The sequence below is a fragment of the Coloeus monedula genome (genome assembly GCF_965178545.1).
Source record: "Coloeus monedula genome assembly, chromosome: 2".
NCBI classification, from domain to species: domain Eukaryota; kingdom Metazoa; phylum Chordata; class Aves; order Passeriformes; family Corvidae; genus Coloeus; species Coloeus monedula.
This window is the reverse complement of record NC_138782.1, coordinates 6,138,535-6,155,266: the sequence shown is the minus strand read 5'-3', so window position 1 is coordinate 6,155,266 and position 16,732 is coordinate 6,138,535. Positions and strand designations below refer to the sequence as shown.

Sequence of the window (16,732 nt, the reverse complement as noted above, 5' to 3'; positions counted from 1 at the left end):
GACTGAGAGCTTCTGAGGTTACAAAATGTTGATATTGATCCTGTGTGGGAAGGGTTAAAAGTGGAGTTTGGGTATTCCTGAATAAGACTCAGAAGTCTGAAGGAATAGAAAGTAATTTTTCCGCCCGATGAGCGTGTTGGTGGATTCTCTGTTGCTGGAAACCTTTGCCTGAAGTGGACTGCTTGATGAGCTAGAGTTCCAACAGGAACTGAATCTGGAGTGTCTGACAGACTGTTCTATAAGAATTCAGCCTAAATAGCCATAGTGGCTCACTCATTTTCTCTACTTCTGTAATTCATGCTTCAAAACAAAAAAAAATTACCAAGGAACCTTCTGAAAGTGAGGTGGGAAGTAACCTCTCATCCTCACAGAACCATGGCAAAGTGAAAGTCCAGCCACAGGATGGACTGCTGTCCTGTGATTTTAATGTTCAGCAGCACTGATATAAGCTGGTTAACCCCCAGAACACCAAATCTAAATCTTGTTTTAATTAAAAAAAAGCCTAACAAGCAGTAGGAAGTATCGGGGGGCCAGATGCTGAAAGGAGCATATCAGTCAGGACTACCAGTGATTTGTGCTTCTGTCATCAGAATAAACATGCCTTGTAGGGGTTGCTGTCTCCTAGTCAGAACAACAGGCTTTGTTTCCAGATTTTTTTCTTCCCTTTCTCTTTCTAAGTCTCTTGCCTCCCACTCACTGCCCAGACATGCACTAGTGCTCTTATTTACTTAAGGTGCAACTTTCCCACACTTGATTTGCATAGTCTTGAAACAATGCTGTCCTTCTGGTGCTTTCAGATAACTTCTGCTTGCCAAGTTAGACCACTATCTTTAAAGTGAACACAGAAACAAGATTTTATTTTCTTTTAAGTTTTGATGAGTCATATAGCCTGTATGCTACAAATGCAACAGGGTTTAAAAATAACATCCGAGCAGAAACTGCTCTGCGTTCTGGTACAACAGACAACTTGCAAATGTTCTTAAAATATCCTTTTCCCTTTCACTGCCAGTCATTTTCTTCAATGCAGGCCAGCCAACTAAACCATTTTTACTCATGAATCACTATACAAGGAAAGTTAACTTTAAATTTCTCATGAGAAACTGCTGCATACATATTATTAAACATGAGTTATTGCTGTGAATCTTTTTCTGGAACTGATATCTCACTCTTTTTTTCCTAAATGCCCATAGCCTTATCCAATTTTGTGTGTTATGTTTTGAAGCTGATGTTTGAAGTAGTACCTTTGGCTCTAAAGCTCATTAATTTTTTTTCTGTGTGGTGTGGGGGTTTTTAAATTATTTTGCTTTCTTCACACTTGTTCTAAAGAAAACAAAACCCACCACTGCTTTGATTTGACAGAAAGGAGTAAAATCCTTAATTTGGATACCTGCTTTTGCAGGTGAGGTCCCTTAGTTGGGCTTGTGTGCAAGCTCCCAGGCAAGTTGCTTTGAATGCAATACAAATTAAAAGCATACGGTCCTAAATCTTGATCTTTGTGCATTCTCATTATATGCCCTATACAGAAGGATTTTCCAAGGATTTTCCAAGAGCCACTTGAGGGAGGTTGTTTTGCCTTATCTGGGTGTTTTTCTGTTCTTTGCACTGACTGGCTTTTTTTAATACACAAACTAATAAGAATTTCCCACTGACTTTGAAAAGGCTGCTATTGTAATAGCTGTTAAAGGAAAAGAGTTAATTAGGATGCAGTTTGTCACCTGAGATTTTTAGAAGGGAAGTTGGACTTACCACTGGCTGTGTGTGATTATCCATTGGATAGATCCTTCTGGCTTTTTCCCATGAGAAGAAATTGCCAGCAGAAGAATGGTGGGGGGTTTAACAAATAGAAAGCTTAGCTGACTTCTGTAGAGCTGAGGTTTGTTTTCATAATTTAGTGACAGCTTAGTGCATAATTGCTGCTGATCAATTACTCTCAGGACCTGTTAATGAAATACAGTACCTCAACAAAGCGTTGCTTTTCATTTTCAACTTGTTTTGCTTGTTTTTATCTATAGATCCACTTTAATTTGAAGGATCCTTGGTCTGTCTTGCTAGTGAGAACTAAATGAAAGCCAAAGTAAGCTTTCCCTTAAGGGAGCTTTATTTTAAAAGAACATCTTCCTTTTAAGTAGAAAATTCAGGTAGCTCATTGATAATGACAGTAAAGAAATCAAATAGTGATAAATTCTTCTTCAGACATCAGTGTTTCTCAGAATTGGATATGATTTAGTTATTCCCTGAGAAGAGGCTATTAACATCAATCAAATTCAGAAACACACCGACAGCTGATCTTTGAACATGTGCAAAATCCTGATGTGCTGCTTTCTTCATCCCTGACTGTGGCCCAGTCCATACTGGCTGTGAGTGTGTGTCTCTGTCCAGAATAAGGTTGGCTTTTGATAGAGCAGCGAACTCCTCATGTTTTGCTACTGCCTTGCCAAGGCCCAGAGTTGGTGGTTATGGTTTTGTTTGTCTTCCTGCAAACCCAGCATAGCTGAAACGCCTGGAACCTTGTATTCATGAGGATCTCTGGATAACTATTGTTTCCACAGACTTTTTCGTCCCCCCTTCAATTTACAAAGCACCCTGTCAAAGTCCAGAGATTGATTTGTAGTGCACACCCACCCTCTCTGCCACATTTATATGAGGCTCCAAAGGAGTATTATTGTGCTGAATGGCCTCATGCTGGTTTTCTCAGAACAGTTATTCTTTTGTCAGGAGGCCAGCTACAGAGACCTTGGCAAAACTACCAAAATGTTTGTTTACAAGAAACCATCAAACAATCCTTGAATAGCCTCTCCCCTCCCCTCATCCTGCCCTTCTGCCCCACTTCCCCAGCCTTTCTTCAAGCTTTGGAGTTGCACACTCATATCTACACACAGCAATTACGATGGGGTTTGGTTTGTTTCCCTGTTCTGATTTTTTTTTCCTTTTTTTCACCCTTTAACTGAAGGTGTCAGTATGGATGGCAAGGCCACTACTGTGATCAGTGCATTCCGCACCCGGGATGTGTCCATGGCACTTGCATTGAACCATGGCAGTGCCTCTGTGAAACCAACTGGGGTGGTCAGCTCTGTGACAAAGGTATGCTAATCCCAGAGGGCCATGTAACACTTGAATGTCAGCGCTGGCAGACTTTGCACTGAGGGAGTGCACGTGGGGCTGAGTGAGCTCCTGAAACGTGCTGGGAGCGTGCTGGCCCTCAGCTGCTTGGCCTTGTCCCCACTGCTGTTCTGGCATGGTCAGCATCTGTCCTTAGTTTGTCCCTGTCCTGCCCCACTCCTGTGTGGGGATGCGTTCTGTAAAGGCTCTGGGATAACAGAACAAAGCACGTGGTGATGTTCCTGTTGCTTTCCAGCCATGGCTTTAACACTCCTCCCCTCTTGCAGATCTGAACTACTGTGGAACCCACCCACCCTGTTTGAATGGTGGTACCTGCAGCAACACTGGCCCTGACAAATACCAATGTTCCTGCCCTGAGGGCTACTCAGGACAGAACTGTGAAATTGGTAAGTTGGATGCAGCTGCTGAGCTGCCACCTGACAGTTCATTTGTGCCAGCTTTTGGTGGCTGGTTTTGGATGCACTTTATGAGATTGAGGAAAACTCCGTTTCTAGTGTATCCAGTCAGGGCTGGGTACAAAGATCTAGCCTTTCCTGTTCATGCTTCATCATGAACATTTAGTGTCTCTGAAATCAGCCTTCTGCTCACTGGGGAGGTCACTCCAAGCCCCCCTGTCTGGCTGTGGCTCCAGCAGGTGCCAGTCAGTGTGCTGATGAGGTTAGCATGGAAGGAGACCTCCTGCGAGCCAGGAAATTCCTGGTTCTTGCAGGAGCACAGTGCAGCAAGATGGTGTGTCCAGAGCAGAAGCATGTGGAGGGAGCAGGGGTGGCTCTGGTGGCATTGCTGTAGCTGCTGCCATGATGTCCTTCTGTCCCTGTGCAGCGGAGCACGCCTGCCTGTCTGACCCTTGTCACAACGGGGGAAGCTGCCTTGAGACATCCACGGGATTTGAATGTGTGTGTGCTCCTGGCTGGGCTGGACCAACTTGCACTGACAGTGAGTCCTTTTCAGTGTTTATTAAAAATGTGCCAGTTTGCTGGTTTTGATCAGTCTTTCTAATCCCTCATAAACTTACAGGGCAGACTACTTAACCTTTCCCAGCCTGAGCATTGGTTTCTGGCAGCCATTTATACCCCTGTGTACTCTCTTCCCCTCTGCTTTTACCAAGGTTTTTGTCAGCTACCAGGGGAGGGAATAGCCAAAATCATCTTGAAAGAAGCAAAGTGCTGAATTTTTGTAGCATTCTGGCATGTTATTTAAAATGCTTTTTAGACGGACTTGCTGGATCAAAATATGACTTCCACTTACAAAAAGGCCACAGCGGTAAAATTTTCCCCTATGCTTTGAACCCATTTGTCACACTGCTCTAATTTTTAAAGGAGGCTTTTGCTGAAATCAGAGATGACCTAGAAATTCCAAGTAGAAGTCCTGTTGCCTTTCTGCTCCTCAGGGAAAACCCTGGGTAGCAACAATCCATTATCAAACTTGTCAGTTACTGCCATTGCCAGTCTGGGAGCGGAGCTAAGTCTTTCCTTACTCTGCATTACAGATATTGATGATTGTTCTCCAAATCCCTGTGGTCATGGGGGAACTTGCCAAGATCTAGTTGATGGATTTAAGTGTATTTGCCCACCTCAGTGGACTGGCAAAACGTGCCAGCTAGGTAAGAACTGCTTTCTCTTCACCCAGTGTTGTTCCAGAGCCAGGAAAGATAAATGCAAAAGGGATCATGGTCCTGCATTAGTCATGGTCATGTTTCTGGAGCATGTGGATGTATTGTGGCACATTGAAGACATTCAGTGTCTGTTTGCAGAACTGGGGTCTAGGACAGTGACTAAGAGTAGTGTGGCTTCCATCACCTTGCTTTTGCAAGCTGGCACTTGAAGGAAATAGTTAACCAGAGACATCTCTCAAACCAGAACTGCCCTGAAGTGGGGAAGGGTGCATGTTGTGCCTCCCAGTCCCGCCCCCACATGTGTTTCTCCCTTTACCCTGTGAGAAAGTTGCTGTATCTCTTCAACCATGTCAACTCCTCCAGACCCAGGAGTTCACAGCTGGGTTCCAAAATGTGGATGATCTCAGGGAGAATGAGCTGGCTGCATTCTTTACACAACACACTCATCCCAATGAACAGGCTGCAGCATTCCTCCCTCAGAACGCTCAGCTGAGATGTGTGTGTGGGGGCAAGTTGCTCCTAATGAGTGGCTGGGTAATTGTGAAATAATTAGCGTAGCCTGTACTTTCTAATTGCAGAGAAACTGAAAGAGCTTGAGAGGCTGATGTATGATTGACTTCTATTCTTTCAAGTCACGCTAATCCCTGCTGTCCACTGCAAGTTCCTCTTAGCTCTGTAGGAACTTCTGGGGGCGTGGGCTTCTCCCCTCCCCGCTGAATGTTCCTCTTGGTTTTCCAGATGCGAATGAATGTGAGGGCAAGCCCTGTGTCAATGCCAACTCCTGCAGGAACCTGATCGGCAGCTACTACTGTGACTGCATTACTGGCTGGTCTGGCCACAACTGTGATATAAGTAAGTGTCCATACCCTTGGGTTTGTTAAAGGCCAGTTCTATGCACATGTGTGTGTGTGCCACTGAGTTCTAAGCTCAGATTTAAACACTGGGCAGAGCCCCAGCAGCTGATGTTTTTAGAAAGGGAGTAGTTAGTACGGAATGAAAATATACAATTTTATCAAAGTCATTAGCCTGTACCATAGCCGTATTCTGATAAAGGGACTAAAACAATGATGTGAAGTTTTACTGCCTCTCCTAGAAGAATCGTGAAAGGTTTCCCACCCATTATAATAACCTTATCTCAAGGAAGGCATGCAGGAAACTTGACAAAAGGTTTATCTAGCTGCAGTTGTAGAGAGAACTGAACTCTCTATCTAGTGTAAATACATTTTTGCCTTCTAACCATGCTAATTTTGTTGCAGATATTAACGACTGTCGTGGACAATGTCAGAATGGAGGATCCTGTCGGGTAAGCCATTCTTGTTTTGCTTTGGTTTCCCCAAGACTTGCAGCAGTAACTGAAACATTTGAGTCTAAGCACAAATAGTTTGGAAAATAGCAATTAGCTGGTATAAATTGTCATTTCTTTAAGTTGGGGGGAGGGCCTATGTCATGCCACAGCATGTTGAGATATGTCTGTAGAACAGTAAGGGCAAAAGAATATAACTTCAATAAATGACTCATTTTCACTGTCAGTGTCACTAGTGAATGGGCTGGTGGTTGTGCAAACTACTTACTGGAAATGCAGGCACTTGCCTTCAACCTGTGGATTGATGTATCCTGCCTGGAAATTAGGAGTGTAAGCTGGGACTGGGTCTCTGTGTGTGTGTTTTTTCCCCTCTAAATATTTTTGCCTTGTTTGGACACAGTAATATGATTTTTCTTTTTTAACTTTTTTAACCTCTTTTTACTTAATAAGAATGTATTGAGGGAGGAAAACCCTTAACTCTAAACTTTTTTTTGTTCTTTCCCAGGACTTGGTTAATGGTTATCGGTGTATCTGTCCACCTGGCTATGCAGGAGATCACTGTGAGAAAGACATCAATGAATGTGCAAGTAACCCTTGCATGAATGGGGGTCATTGCCAGGATGAAATCAATGGATTCCAATGTCTGTGTCCTGCTGGTTTCTCAGGAAACCTCTGTCAGGTAAGAAGCCTGGGTGAAAGGCAGGCCCTCAGCCAGTGCCGTTTGTTCCGACGCTCCGGATCTGAGCATGGAATGCCTTGCATCCACTGAAGCATGGTATAAAGTTGTACTCGATATCGCTGTCAGTCTGCCAAGAAAGTGCTTGATTAATATATATTGGGGGGGGGAAAGAAACCAACAAACCCCTGACAGGCTGTGGAGGATTCTCTTTGTTAAGCAGACTGCAGGGTTTGCACGTCAGGCTTTGTGGAGCTCTAACTATTTACTCTGGCAATTTAATATCAGGAGTTGTCTGCTGAAATAGTGGCAAGTCCGACTAAACTCTGTGTGCTATGAATGATTCTTTGAGACAGCAGATAAAAAGGTCAGATTCCACAATGTCAGGATGGTGAGGGAAGCCCGTGATAAACCTCTTTCACTCAGCTTTCCCTCACTCCCTTTCCTCCCCCTTCCTATTTCCCTTCCCTCTCTGTGCACTACTTACAGCTGGACATAGATTATTGTGAGCCAAATCCATGCCAGAACGGTGCCCAGTGCTTCAATCTTGCCATGGACTATTTCTGTAACTGCCCTGAGGATTACGAAGGGAAGAACTGCTCCCACCTGAAGGATCACTGCCGCACCACTCCTTGCGAAGGTTTGTGTTGCCTTGTGGGTCAGTGGGAATGTCTGGCACTGGTTCCTGCCCCTCCCCTCGCTGGAGCCCTAATGCAGCTCCTGCAAGGGAGTCACTTGAGTAGCTCTGATGTAAAGAGGCTGAAATTTGCCCTCTGCCTTAGTTCTCTCTTTATGTGAAAAGATGAGTGATATTTGTAAGTATCAGCTATTGAAATACAGTTTTATGTCAATGTGGACAGAAAGCGCAGGTAGCAAACAGCCTGATGCATTTATTCCAGGCCATGGATGTGGTCCAGCAATCATCAGATAAGATGCTGTGGTTAATTTATGCACAGTTGGCAGAGTCCTGTTATTTTAAAGCAGCAAACATATTTCCAGTCATATGTTCATGGTTTCACTCGATGATCTTAAAGGTCTTTTCCAACCAAAATGATTCTATGGCACGAGTGTCTTCTAAACATCCATGGCTGGAAGTGAAAATGTTGTTCTTAAGGAATCAGGTCACATGGACAATTCTCATGCTGGTCTCTGCTTTTCTGCAGTAATTGACAGTTGCACCGTGGCAGTGGCTTCCAACAGCACACCCGAGGGGGTTCGCTACATCTCTTCCAATGTCTGTGGTCCTCACGGGAAGTGCAAGAGCCAAGCGGGTGGGAAATTCACCTGTGAATGCAACAAAGGATTCACTGGCACCTACTGTCATGAGAGTAAGAGCAAAGAACAGAATGTATTTTACTGTCCCCCACTCTTACAGGAAAAAGGTTCCATCCTTCCCTCCCAAACCCCCTTTAAGGCTTCTTCATTGAAACTCAGTGAACCTTGGAACTGCTGTAAGTTTTCATATCCCTCATGGGTGAGGCAGAGTGGAATTTGCTAGGCCTTGGGGGAAGTTCATAGTAATGAACCCTGTGGCCTTGAATTGTATGTTTTTAAAAACCTTATGTATACAAGGTCTGAGGGAGTTAATAGTAGGTTTTAACGTGGATCTTAAGGACTCCTGATATTTTTTCTGGCTTTAATAGTGACAGGTTCATCACCTTACACAGTTTTTTACTCTTTTTTCATCTTGCTTATAACCATTCCTCTCCAAAGGGTATTAGAAATGGAAGTAGCACCAAACAGTCTGTGATAAGATGATGACTCCTAGTAGCTGTACTTTTAGTTTGATTTTTTCCCCTCTTTTTTTAATCCTCTTTTCTCTTCCCAACTGTTGCAGATATCAATGACTGTGAGAGCAACCCCTGTAAAAATGGTGGCACTTGCATTGATGGCATCAACTCCTACAAATGTATTTGTAGCGATGGATGGGAAGGAACGTATTGTGAAACAAGTAAGTTATTCATCCTTCAGCACACAGAAAGATCTCTTGGGAGAACACTGGCTGGCACTGTCTTTAAGATTACAGTGACCAGTGTCAACAAACTCTGCTTCAAAGGCCATGGAGGACCAGGTACTTCCACCAAGTCCCAAGCTTTTGTATTGGAACTAAAGCCAAATTACAAAATTGGACTGGAATTAGAACCTGGCTCTCTCACTGTTCAGTTTCCTGCTCTATCCTTTGGATAACTTCCAGGAAGAAACACCTTGCATTAGTAGATGCCACTTTAGGAATGGCTGTCTGCATGTCACACTTGTATTTTGTCAGTCTCGGGAGCAGAAGAGGAGTGAGCACTCTGCTCCCTTCCCCTGACTAACAGGGCAGTTTATGTAATAGGCCTTTTCACTGCTTGTTTCTGAAACAAGATTACAAACAAAATGAAAACAAACTGGAGGAATGTGGTGAAACAGTCTTCATCTCTGCGACAGTGCCTAAAGCTTTAAAATACTGACTTAAGCATTTAATCCACGATTGAAACACAGGCCAAAATTGGGGATGGGTTATGCTCCTTTCAAGCACTGTGTTTGTCAATTCTGTAAACACCACTGAGCCTGTTTTCTCTCCTTAACATATCCAGATATTAATGACTGCAGTAAAAACCCTTGCCACAATGGAGGAACTTGCCGAGACTTGGTCAACGACTTCTTCTGTGAATGTAAAAATGGGTGGAAAGGAAAAACTTGCCACTCCCGTAAGTTCAGCATTTCCAAAACATAACAGGCATGCTCTGATAGGCTGCTTGAACTTGTTGCCATAAGAGAGCACCAGTATTAAGGATAGTTTGGGTTTTCCACAGGTGACAGCCAGTGTGATGAGGCGACGTGCAACAACGGGGGGACGTGCTATGACGAGGGGGACACTTTCAAGTGCATGTGTCCTGCGGGATGGGAAGGAGCCACTTGTAACATAGGTAAATACCCTGCATAATCGCCAGGAAGCAGATGCAGCGCTGCAGCTCTGACCTCAGCTGTTCCTCTTGGCTCAGACTTGAGGGCTTTCTAACCACTGAGCGGCAAACGTTGTTTGTGTTACAGCGAGGAACAGCAGCTGCCTGCCAAACCCCTGTCACAACGGTGGTACCTGTGTAGTCAGCGGGGACTCTTTCACTTGTGTCTGCAAGGAGGGCTGGGAAGGACCCACATGTACCCAGAGTAAGTCAGCTCTGCTTGAACTCTTCCAGAGTGTTGCATGATGAGAACATGAGCTCATCCTGTCGCCCTTGGAGTCAAGATTGAAACCAGAAGGGAAAGCTTGTTTGATGTAGGCTTTAGCATCACCTGAATCTTTGTTTTTAATGACTTTATGTGATAGAGCCTTGACCTGGGCATGAGAAAGTTGCAAATGAGCTAAGTGGAGACAGATGTTATCTTGTTTTCTCCTGCATTCTTTTTCTACAAGCAGCTCTGTCTGCTTCCACTTTTTCCCCCCGTTAGATTCTTTACAAGGATCTCTTCCTGTGTACATGTGTTCCACAATGTAGTTAACAAATTTTGTGGTACAAGCCTGGAATCAATTTAGTAGAGAATTTCAGCATATTTTTGTAAAAGTTGAGCTAAGTGTATCTTGGGCATTCGGGGAAGTTTGATCATTCTTTACTGCCAGTAGAGCTGTATTAGCCAAAGTCTGCATGTTTAATGCTGTCTGTCTTTGCTTTGCAGACACAAACGACTGCAGTCCTCATCCTTGGTAAGTTTGCTATGTTTATCCTTTGATTTTTTTGTTGTTGTTTTAGAATTCTGGGTTCCTTTTATCTGTAGCAGTTTTTAATGTCTGTAATAATGCCTTTTCTCTGCAGTTACAACAGTGGCACTTGTGTGGATGGAGAGAACTGGTACCGCTGTGAGTGTGCTCCAGGCTTCGCCGGGCCCGACTGCAGGATCAGTAAGTGTTTGATGGCTCTCTGCCTCAGTTCTTGTCTTGCTTGGATCTTGTTGGAAGACAATCATCTTAATTGAGTTAAGTGGTAGATCAGATGAGTGATAGATGTCTTGTGTCATCTCTATCCTTACCTGGATCCGTAGCAGATTTGGAGAGGGCAGGAATCACAGTGCAAATGAAAGAAATTTAAAGTCATTCAGCTGGAGCTGAAACCTCTTGATTCAGCTGAGTGGGCAAAATACCCTTTGGGACTGTCTTCCATGTGTTTGTGTGGCCCAGGCTTCTGCTTGAGATGAAAGTGTGCCAGCCAAAAATAAGCCACCTCCAAGCCCTGAGGTGATGTATGCGCTTCCCTGTAATTTAGTAATAATTACAGGTAGGAGGACACTTTTTTTAATAACAGCCATGGCATAGAAGTCTCACAGCAGCAATAGAGCTGGGAAGGGTTTAACATTGACATCAGTTGAAGAATCTAGTGGGGGACAAAACTGGAACACATCAGAGGAGAGGAAGTGTGTCTGTGTAGGAAGGAATGTGTCCTTGCCCTGGAAAGCTCAAGTAGCCACAGGGGTCAGGTTTTGATCTTTGTTAGTGCCACACAGCAGAAACGTCAAAGGACTTTTCTGAGGTTATACTGGTGCTGCAAGCAGGAATCTATGTCCCAGGAGACACTAGAAAATGAACATAAAGCTCCAGTAGGCAATTCTATCCTATGTTTGCCTTTTTCCTGACAAAACAAAAGGATACTATGGAGTAACTATTCTATTTCCTCTCCTTCCCATCATAGATATCAACGAATGCCAGTCCTCGCCCTGTGCCTTTGGAGCCACCTGTGTAGATGAAATTAACGGGTACCGTTGCATTTGCCCCCCGGGTCGCAGTGGTCCAGGATGCCAAGAAGGTATTCCAGATGCCAGAGCTGCTCCTAGCACTTGCAGCAAGAGCTGTATAATTGCATGTTGATGGGTTTGTGGTTGTATGGGATTGGTTTTGGGGTGTATTATCTGTTGTTTTTTAAAGCAAGTGTCTTTATTGAAGAAGCAAACTTAGTGGGAAGTTTAGATGAACTTAGAAAAGGGGTTTTTTCCTATTTTAAGCTTATAATTCTGTTCAATCTCTCTTCAGTTACAGGAAGGCCTTGCATTACCAGTGTTCGGGTAATGCCAGATGGGACTAAGTGGGATGACGACTGCAATACCTGTCAGTGTCTGAATGGAAAAGTCACCTGTTCTAAGGTACAGCTGTGCTGTGCTGTGGGTTACACCATTTTCTGTCCTCTAACCAGTGGGTTCTTACCAGTATTTATTCTCTCCTAGGTTTGGTGTGGCCCTCGGCCTTGTGTCCTGCATGGCAAAGGCCCCAGCGAGTGCCCTGCTGGCCACACCTGTGTCCCTGTGCGGGATGACCACTGCTTCACCCACCCGTGTGCTGCCGTGGGGGAATGCTGGCCCCCCAACCAGCAGCCTGTGAGGACCAAATGCAACTCAGATTCCTACTACCAGGACAACTGTGCCAACATCACCTTCACCTTTAACAAAGAGATGATGGCCCCAGTAAGTAGCAGCAGCTCACTGGGCTGTGGCACACATAGACTCACTTCCCAGAGCATAGAATGATGTTTCACGTAGGGAAAAGTGCAGTAAAAGCTGACACTGCCTTATTATCAAAGAAAACAAAAAGCAGAGGAGGATTAATACAGCCTTGCAGCCTAAATCCTTTTGTGACTAGAGAAGAACAAAAGCTAGGTTGGAGGAAATTCCACCTCCTTTTCCCTTGAGAACTCTTACTTCAGGGCAAGAAAAAAAAAATCCCAAACAAATCTTATATCTGTGTGTTCGTGTGCATATGTATTTGACAAAGCCAACATCTTTTTTGTATCCTCCAGGGCCTTACCACAGAACATGTTTGCAGTGAATTGAGGAATCTGAATATTCTGAAGAATGTTTCTGTTGAATATTCCATCTATATTACCTGTGAACCTTCCCACTTGGCAAATAATGAAATCCATGTTGCTATTGTAAGTATTCCTGGAATATTTTTAAATGTGTCTTAGTAGTTAATTGCTTGGATATGTGTGCAACATGTGGATTTCATCAAAATCTTAATTCCTGGCTTGTCAGCACTTCCTGTGGTTTAGTTTCCATGCTGATTCCCTTTAAGAAAAGGAAAGGAATTCTGGTTACATGTGCGTGCATACCTGAAAGCTGCCATCTGGGGGCAGCTGTAATAGGGGGAGTAAAACATTCCTCTGTTACATTCCTGCTTTTTTGGAGGTTTTGGTCTTTTTAAGGATGAGGACAAAAATTCTGAGTTCTTAGTTTCTGCCCATAGCAGGCCTTTTTGCTTTGTTTCTGTTTTGTCATCTATTAAAAGTAGCAAGAGCCTTCGCTGCCAGTGAAGGTTTATAAATAGCAGGTTCCCCCATGCATCTGATGTGGTGCTTGGTGTTAATTGCGTGCCTTCTCCTGCAGTCTGCAGAAGATACTGGGGAAGATGAAAACCCGATTAAAGACATCACGGATAAGATCATCGACCTCGTCAGTAAGCGCGATGGGAACAACACCCTCATCGCTGCCGTTGCCGAAGTCAGGGTGCAGCGGCGGCCGACCAAGAACAAAACAGGTGAGCTGCTCCTTGGCTCCAGACTCTTGTACCTTGCCCTGACTGGAACACCCCTTCCAAGGGGCAGGGGCTTTCCTCTCTTCAGAGACTTGTAGCAAGTTTGGAATCTCTACTTCTTGGCCCTGTTCATCAGGAACAATGGGGAGGCTTTGCACCAAGGTCTTTTTATTTCTAAAAACCCTAAAAAAACTTTCCAAAAGTTCTCTAAACCCATGGCCTGACCTGGCAAAAGGGCTGCTACCTTTCCGTGCTCCTCATGGAGAAATAAGTGAAGAAACAAAGTGTAAAAACTGAGGTTTGTTTTCTCTGTAGACATCCTGAAGTGTCCCCTGTGGTTTGCAGCAGGACTAACTCTCTCCTCTCTCTTCCAGATTTCCTTGTGCCCTTGCTGAGCTCAGTCCTAACAGTAGCCTGGATCTGTTGCCTGGTCACTGTGTTTTACTGGTGCATCCAAAAGCGCCGAAAGCAGAGCAGCCACACCCACACAGCCTCTGACGACAACACCACCAACAACGTAAGGGAGCAGCTGAATCAGATCAAAAACCCCATTGAGAAACACGGAGCAAATACTGTCCCCATTAAAGACTATGAAAACAAAAACTCTAAAATCGCTAAAATAAGGACACACAACTCCGAGGTGGAGGAGGACGACATGGACAAGCACCAGCAGAAGGCCCGATTTGCCAAGCAGCCAGCCTACACTTTGGTAGACAGAGATGAAAAGCCCCCCAACAGCACCCCTACAAAACACCCAAACTGGACAAATAAACAGGACAACAGAGACTTGGAAAGTGCACAAAGCCTAAATCGGATGGAGTACATCGTATAGCAGACGGTGGGGTGCTGCCATGCAGGGCCTTTGAGTATCATTATAAAGGCACTCAAGAGCTTGTAGTTCTTAAACTGTTGTGTAATATTTGAGTCTAAGGCTATTATTTACTTAGAATCCCTGTGTTAATTTAAGTTTGGACAAGCTGGCTTACACTGGCAATGATAGTTGCTGTGGTTGGCTGGAATACCAAGTGCTGCATTTCACATCTATGCAAAACTAGTCAAAAGTGCCCTCCTGTAAATTCAGCTGCAGCTGATCCATCACGGAGACGTTCCATAAGGTATTACATAGCCTTATTACTCTTCCTTAGTGTTCATTTTTTTTCTGCCAGATGTTCCGATTTATACAGTTTCTTTAGAATAATACATTTTATTTATATTTATTGAATTTGAGTTTTTTGTATATTGGTTTTATGGTGACGTACAACTAGTTCTGTATTTGAAAGTGCCTTTGCAGCTCGGAACCACAGCAACTATCAAAAATAAGTTTATTATTTATTTTTTTATTGTATTTTTGTTGGGGGTGGGTGGGGGGAACTTGTCAGCAGTTGCTGGTAAATGAAGAATTTAAAGAGGAAAATGTGTCAAAAATAGAAGTTTGTATAGATATGTAAATAATTCTTTTTTTATTAATCACTGTGTATATTTGATTTATTAACTTAATAATCATAAGCCTTAAAATATCATTCCTTTTTATTTATATGTATGTGTTTAGAGTTGAAGGTTTTTGATAGCATTGTAAGCTCGTGGCTTCTCTATTTTGAATTTATTTTCTTGTTACATGTTGCCTATATGCCAAAACTAAGGTGTTCTAAAATAGTTTATTTTTAATAGGATGGGCTTTCATGCCTTGATGCTGGTTTTTGTACAATGTCAAACGTTTGAAACACCTTCCATAGTATCACTTTAAGACTATTTGTAAGTACTGACTGAGGCAGTTTAGAGAATTAGACTAGAAAATTTTTTTGCTGCTTTAGACTTGAAAACCGAGTGAAAGGCAGATAATCTGCTAAGAAGCAGTTTAAGGGAACAAAACTGAGCTATTACTTTATGTAGATGAAATGTGAGTGGTTGCATGTAATTCAAAATATCAAATTAGCGTGTGAAGTTGGAAACACAGCAATCTTATTTTGTAAATTCTAATTATTTTCTTCTCACCATGAATATGTAATACTGAACCACTTGTAGATTTGACTTTTTTTGTAATCTACTGCATTTAGGGAGTATTCTAATAAGCTAGTTGTTGAATACTTGAACAGTAGAATGTCCAGTAAGATCACTGTGTAGGTTTGCCATAGATTACACTGCCCGCCTTAACAAGTGAGGAAATCAAAGTGCTATTACGATGTTTAAGATCAAAAGGCTTATAAACATAGTCATCTCGGTGGTTAACCATTGAGATCATGAAGATACCTTGTATTGTGATATTAGTGTTATATGAAAATGCATCTTTGATGTGTTGTTCCTGGCAATAAATCTTGAAAAGTAATATTTATTAAATTTTTTGTATGAAAACATAAAAGAGCGTGGAGATTATTGAGCTTGGAGGCGCTCCCGGCCAGTCAGTTGTGCAAAAGCAGGGGCAGGTGCTGCTGGATGTTTCCAGGACCTGCCCCTGCCTTTGGTGGAGTCAGTTTTTTTGTTAGATGATTACATGTTCCCCTCTGGCTCCAAATGGCGTTGAGGAGGTTGGAAAGCAGCATGTCCCTTGTTCTCACTGCCTCTTGGCCAATGTCCCTCAGTGTTCTCCTGAGAGAGGATGGTGTGGCTGCACTTGTGCAATGAGTTTACCCTGCACGGGCCAATGAGCTGCCCCCAGATAGGAACCAAATCTAAGTAGCTAGGCAAGATCCAAAGTGCTGACCTGGATGGGAAGGGATCCATAGATGATGCTGATTTCTAGTGGGCAAAAAGCGCTTTGTAAAGCAGAAAATAAACTCTGAAAGTATTCAACACAATGGCTTCGAATGCTGAACTAATGCTGCCCCTCTCACCTGTGTGCAGGGGGTTGCTGGCTCAGGGGCTGCTCTGGTTTTACCATGTTCTGATGAAGCTGCAAAGTTGTTCTGGTAAAGGGCTACTGCAAAGCTGAAGGAACAATTAAATGTGTAACAAGTTCATTGAAAAATAGTTAAACCAGCCTGCTGCAAGGTTAGGCCTTCCCATCTGTATTTGTTTGTAGTAAATAAACAGATATTTTATATACAGAGTGCTGCGATATGAATAATGTTGGGGTTTTAGGAATTCTCCTTTTGGTTTTTTCCTCTTGAGGAATTTTCCCCCATCCGTGGTGCTAGGAGACAATAACTGCATACTTAAGAGAGACAAAAGATCTGGCCACAGCTCGGGGACGGGTCCAGATGGCTACTCTCTTTTACCTGGGGTTCCTCGTGGAGGGCAGAGTTGCCATGAGATTTGGACTGGGGAAAAGGAGTTGGGTGGAGGCCCTAGCTCCACTTGTTCTCTCAGCGTTCGGAGGGGAGAGAAGCTGTGGTCACTGTGGGGAGAATTCATCACCACTGCAGGGTTCTGCCTTCTGCTGCCTTTCTTCTACCATGAGTGGAGCTTGCTCTCTGGAGTGGCCATTTCATTGGGACCCTATTTAACACCACCTCACTAAAAGAGGGACTTTTCACTGTCTGCTTGGGTGCCTCAGGGGAAAAACCCTGGGATCCCAAGCCTGCTTTT

General features: G+C 43.6%; 1 protein-coding gene across 1 annotated transcript in view; it reads left to right on the top strand.

The window, feature by feature from the left end:
* Positions 1–16,198, top strand: part of JAG1 (jagged canonical Notch ligand 1) — a 36,250-nt gene extending 20,052 nt beyond the window's left edge. Inside the window, exons 6-26 of the mRNA XM_082276665.1 lie at positions 2,951–3,081; positions 3,387–3,506; positions 3,943–4,056; positions 4,610–4,723; positions 5,474–5,587; positions 5,992–6,038; positions 6,544–6,717; positions 7,204–7,354; positions 7,878–8,042; positions 8,552–8,665; positions 9,291–9,404; positions 9,510–9,623; positions 9,748–9,864; positions 10,372–10,399; positions 10,509–10,594; positions 11,379–11,492; positions 11,717–11,826; positions 11,908–12,144; positions 12,477–12,608; positions 13,063–13,213; positions 13,585–16,198. Of these exons, the coding sequence (XP_082132791.1) occupies positions 2,951–3,081; positions 3,387–3,506; positions 3,943–4,056; positions 4,610–4,723; positions 5,474–5,587; positions 5,992–6,038; positions 6,544–6,717; positions 7,204–7,354; positions 7,878–8,042; positions 8,552–8,665; positions 9,291–9,404; positions 9,510–9,623; positions 9,748–9,864; positions 10,372–10,399; positions 10,509–10,594; positions 11,379–11,492; positions 11,717–11,826; positions 11,908–12,144; positions 12,477–12,608; positions 13,063–13,213; positions 13,585–14,042 (2,905 nt within the window). The 3' untranslated portion in view covers positions 14,043–16,198. The remainder of the gene's footprint in view (positions 1–2,950; positions 3,082–3,386; positions 3,507–3,942; positions 4,057–4,609; positions 4,724–5,473; positions 5,588–5,991; positions 6,039–6,543; positions 6,718–7,203; positions 7,355–7,877; positions 8,043–8,551; positions 8,666–9,290; positions 9,405–9,509; positions 9,624–9,747; positions 9,865–10,371; positions 10,400–10,508; positions 10,595–11,378; positions 11,493–11,716; positions 11,827–11,907; positions 12,145–12,476; positions 12,609–13,062; positions 13,214–13,584) is intronic.
* Positions 16,199–16,732: the final 534 nt, after the last annotated feature.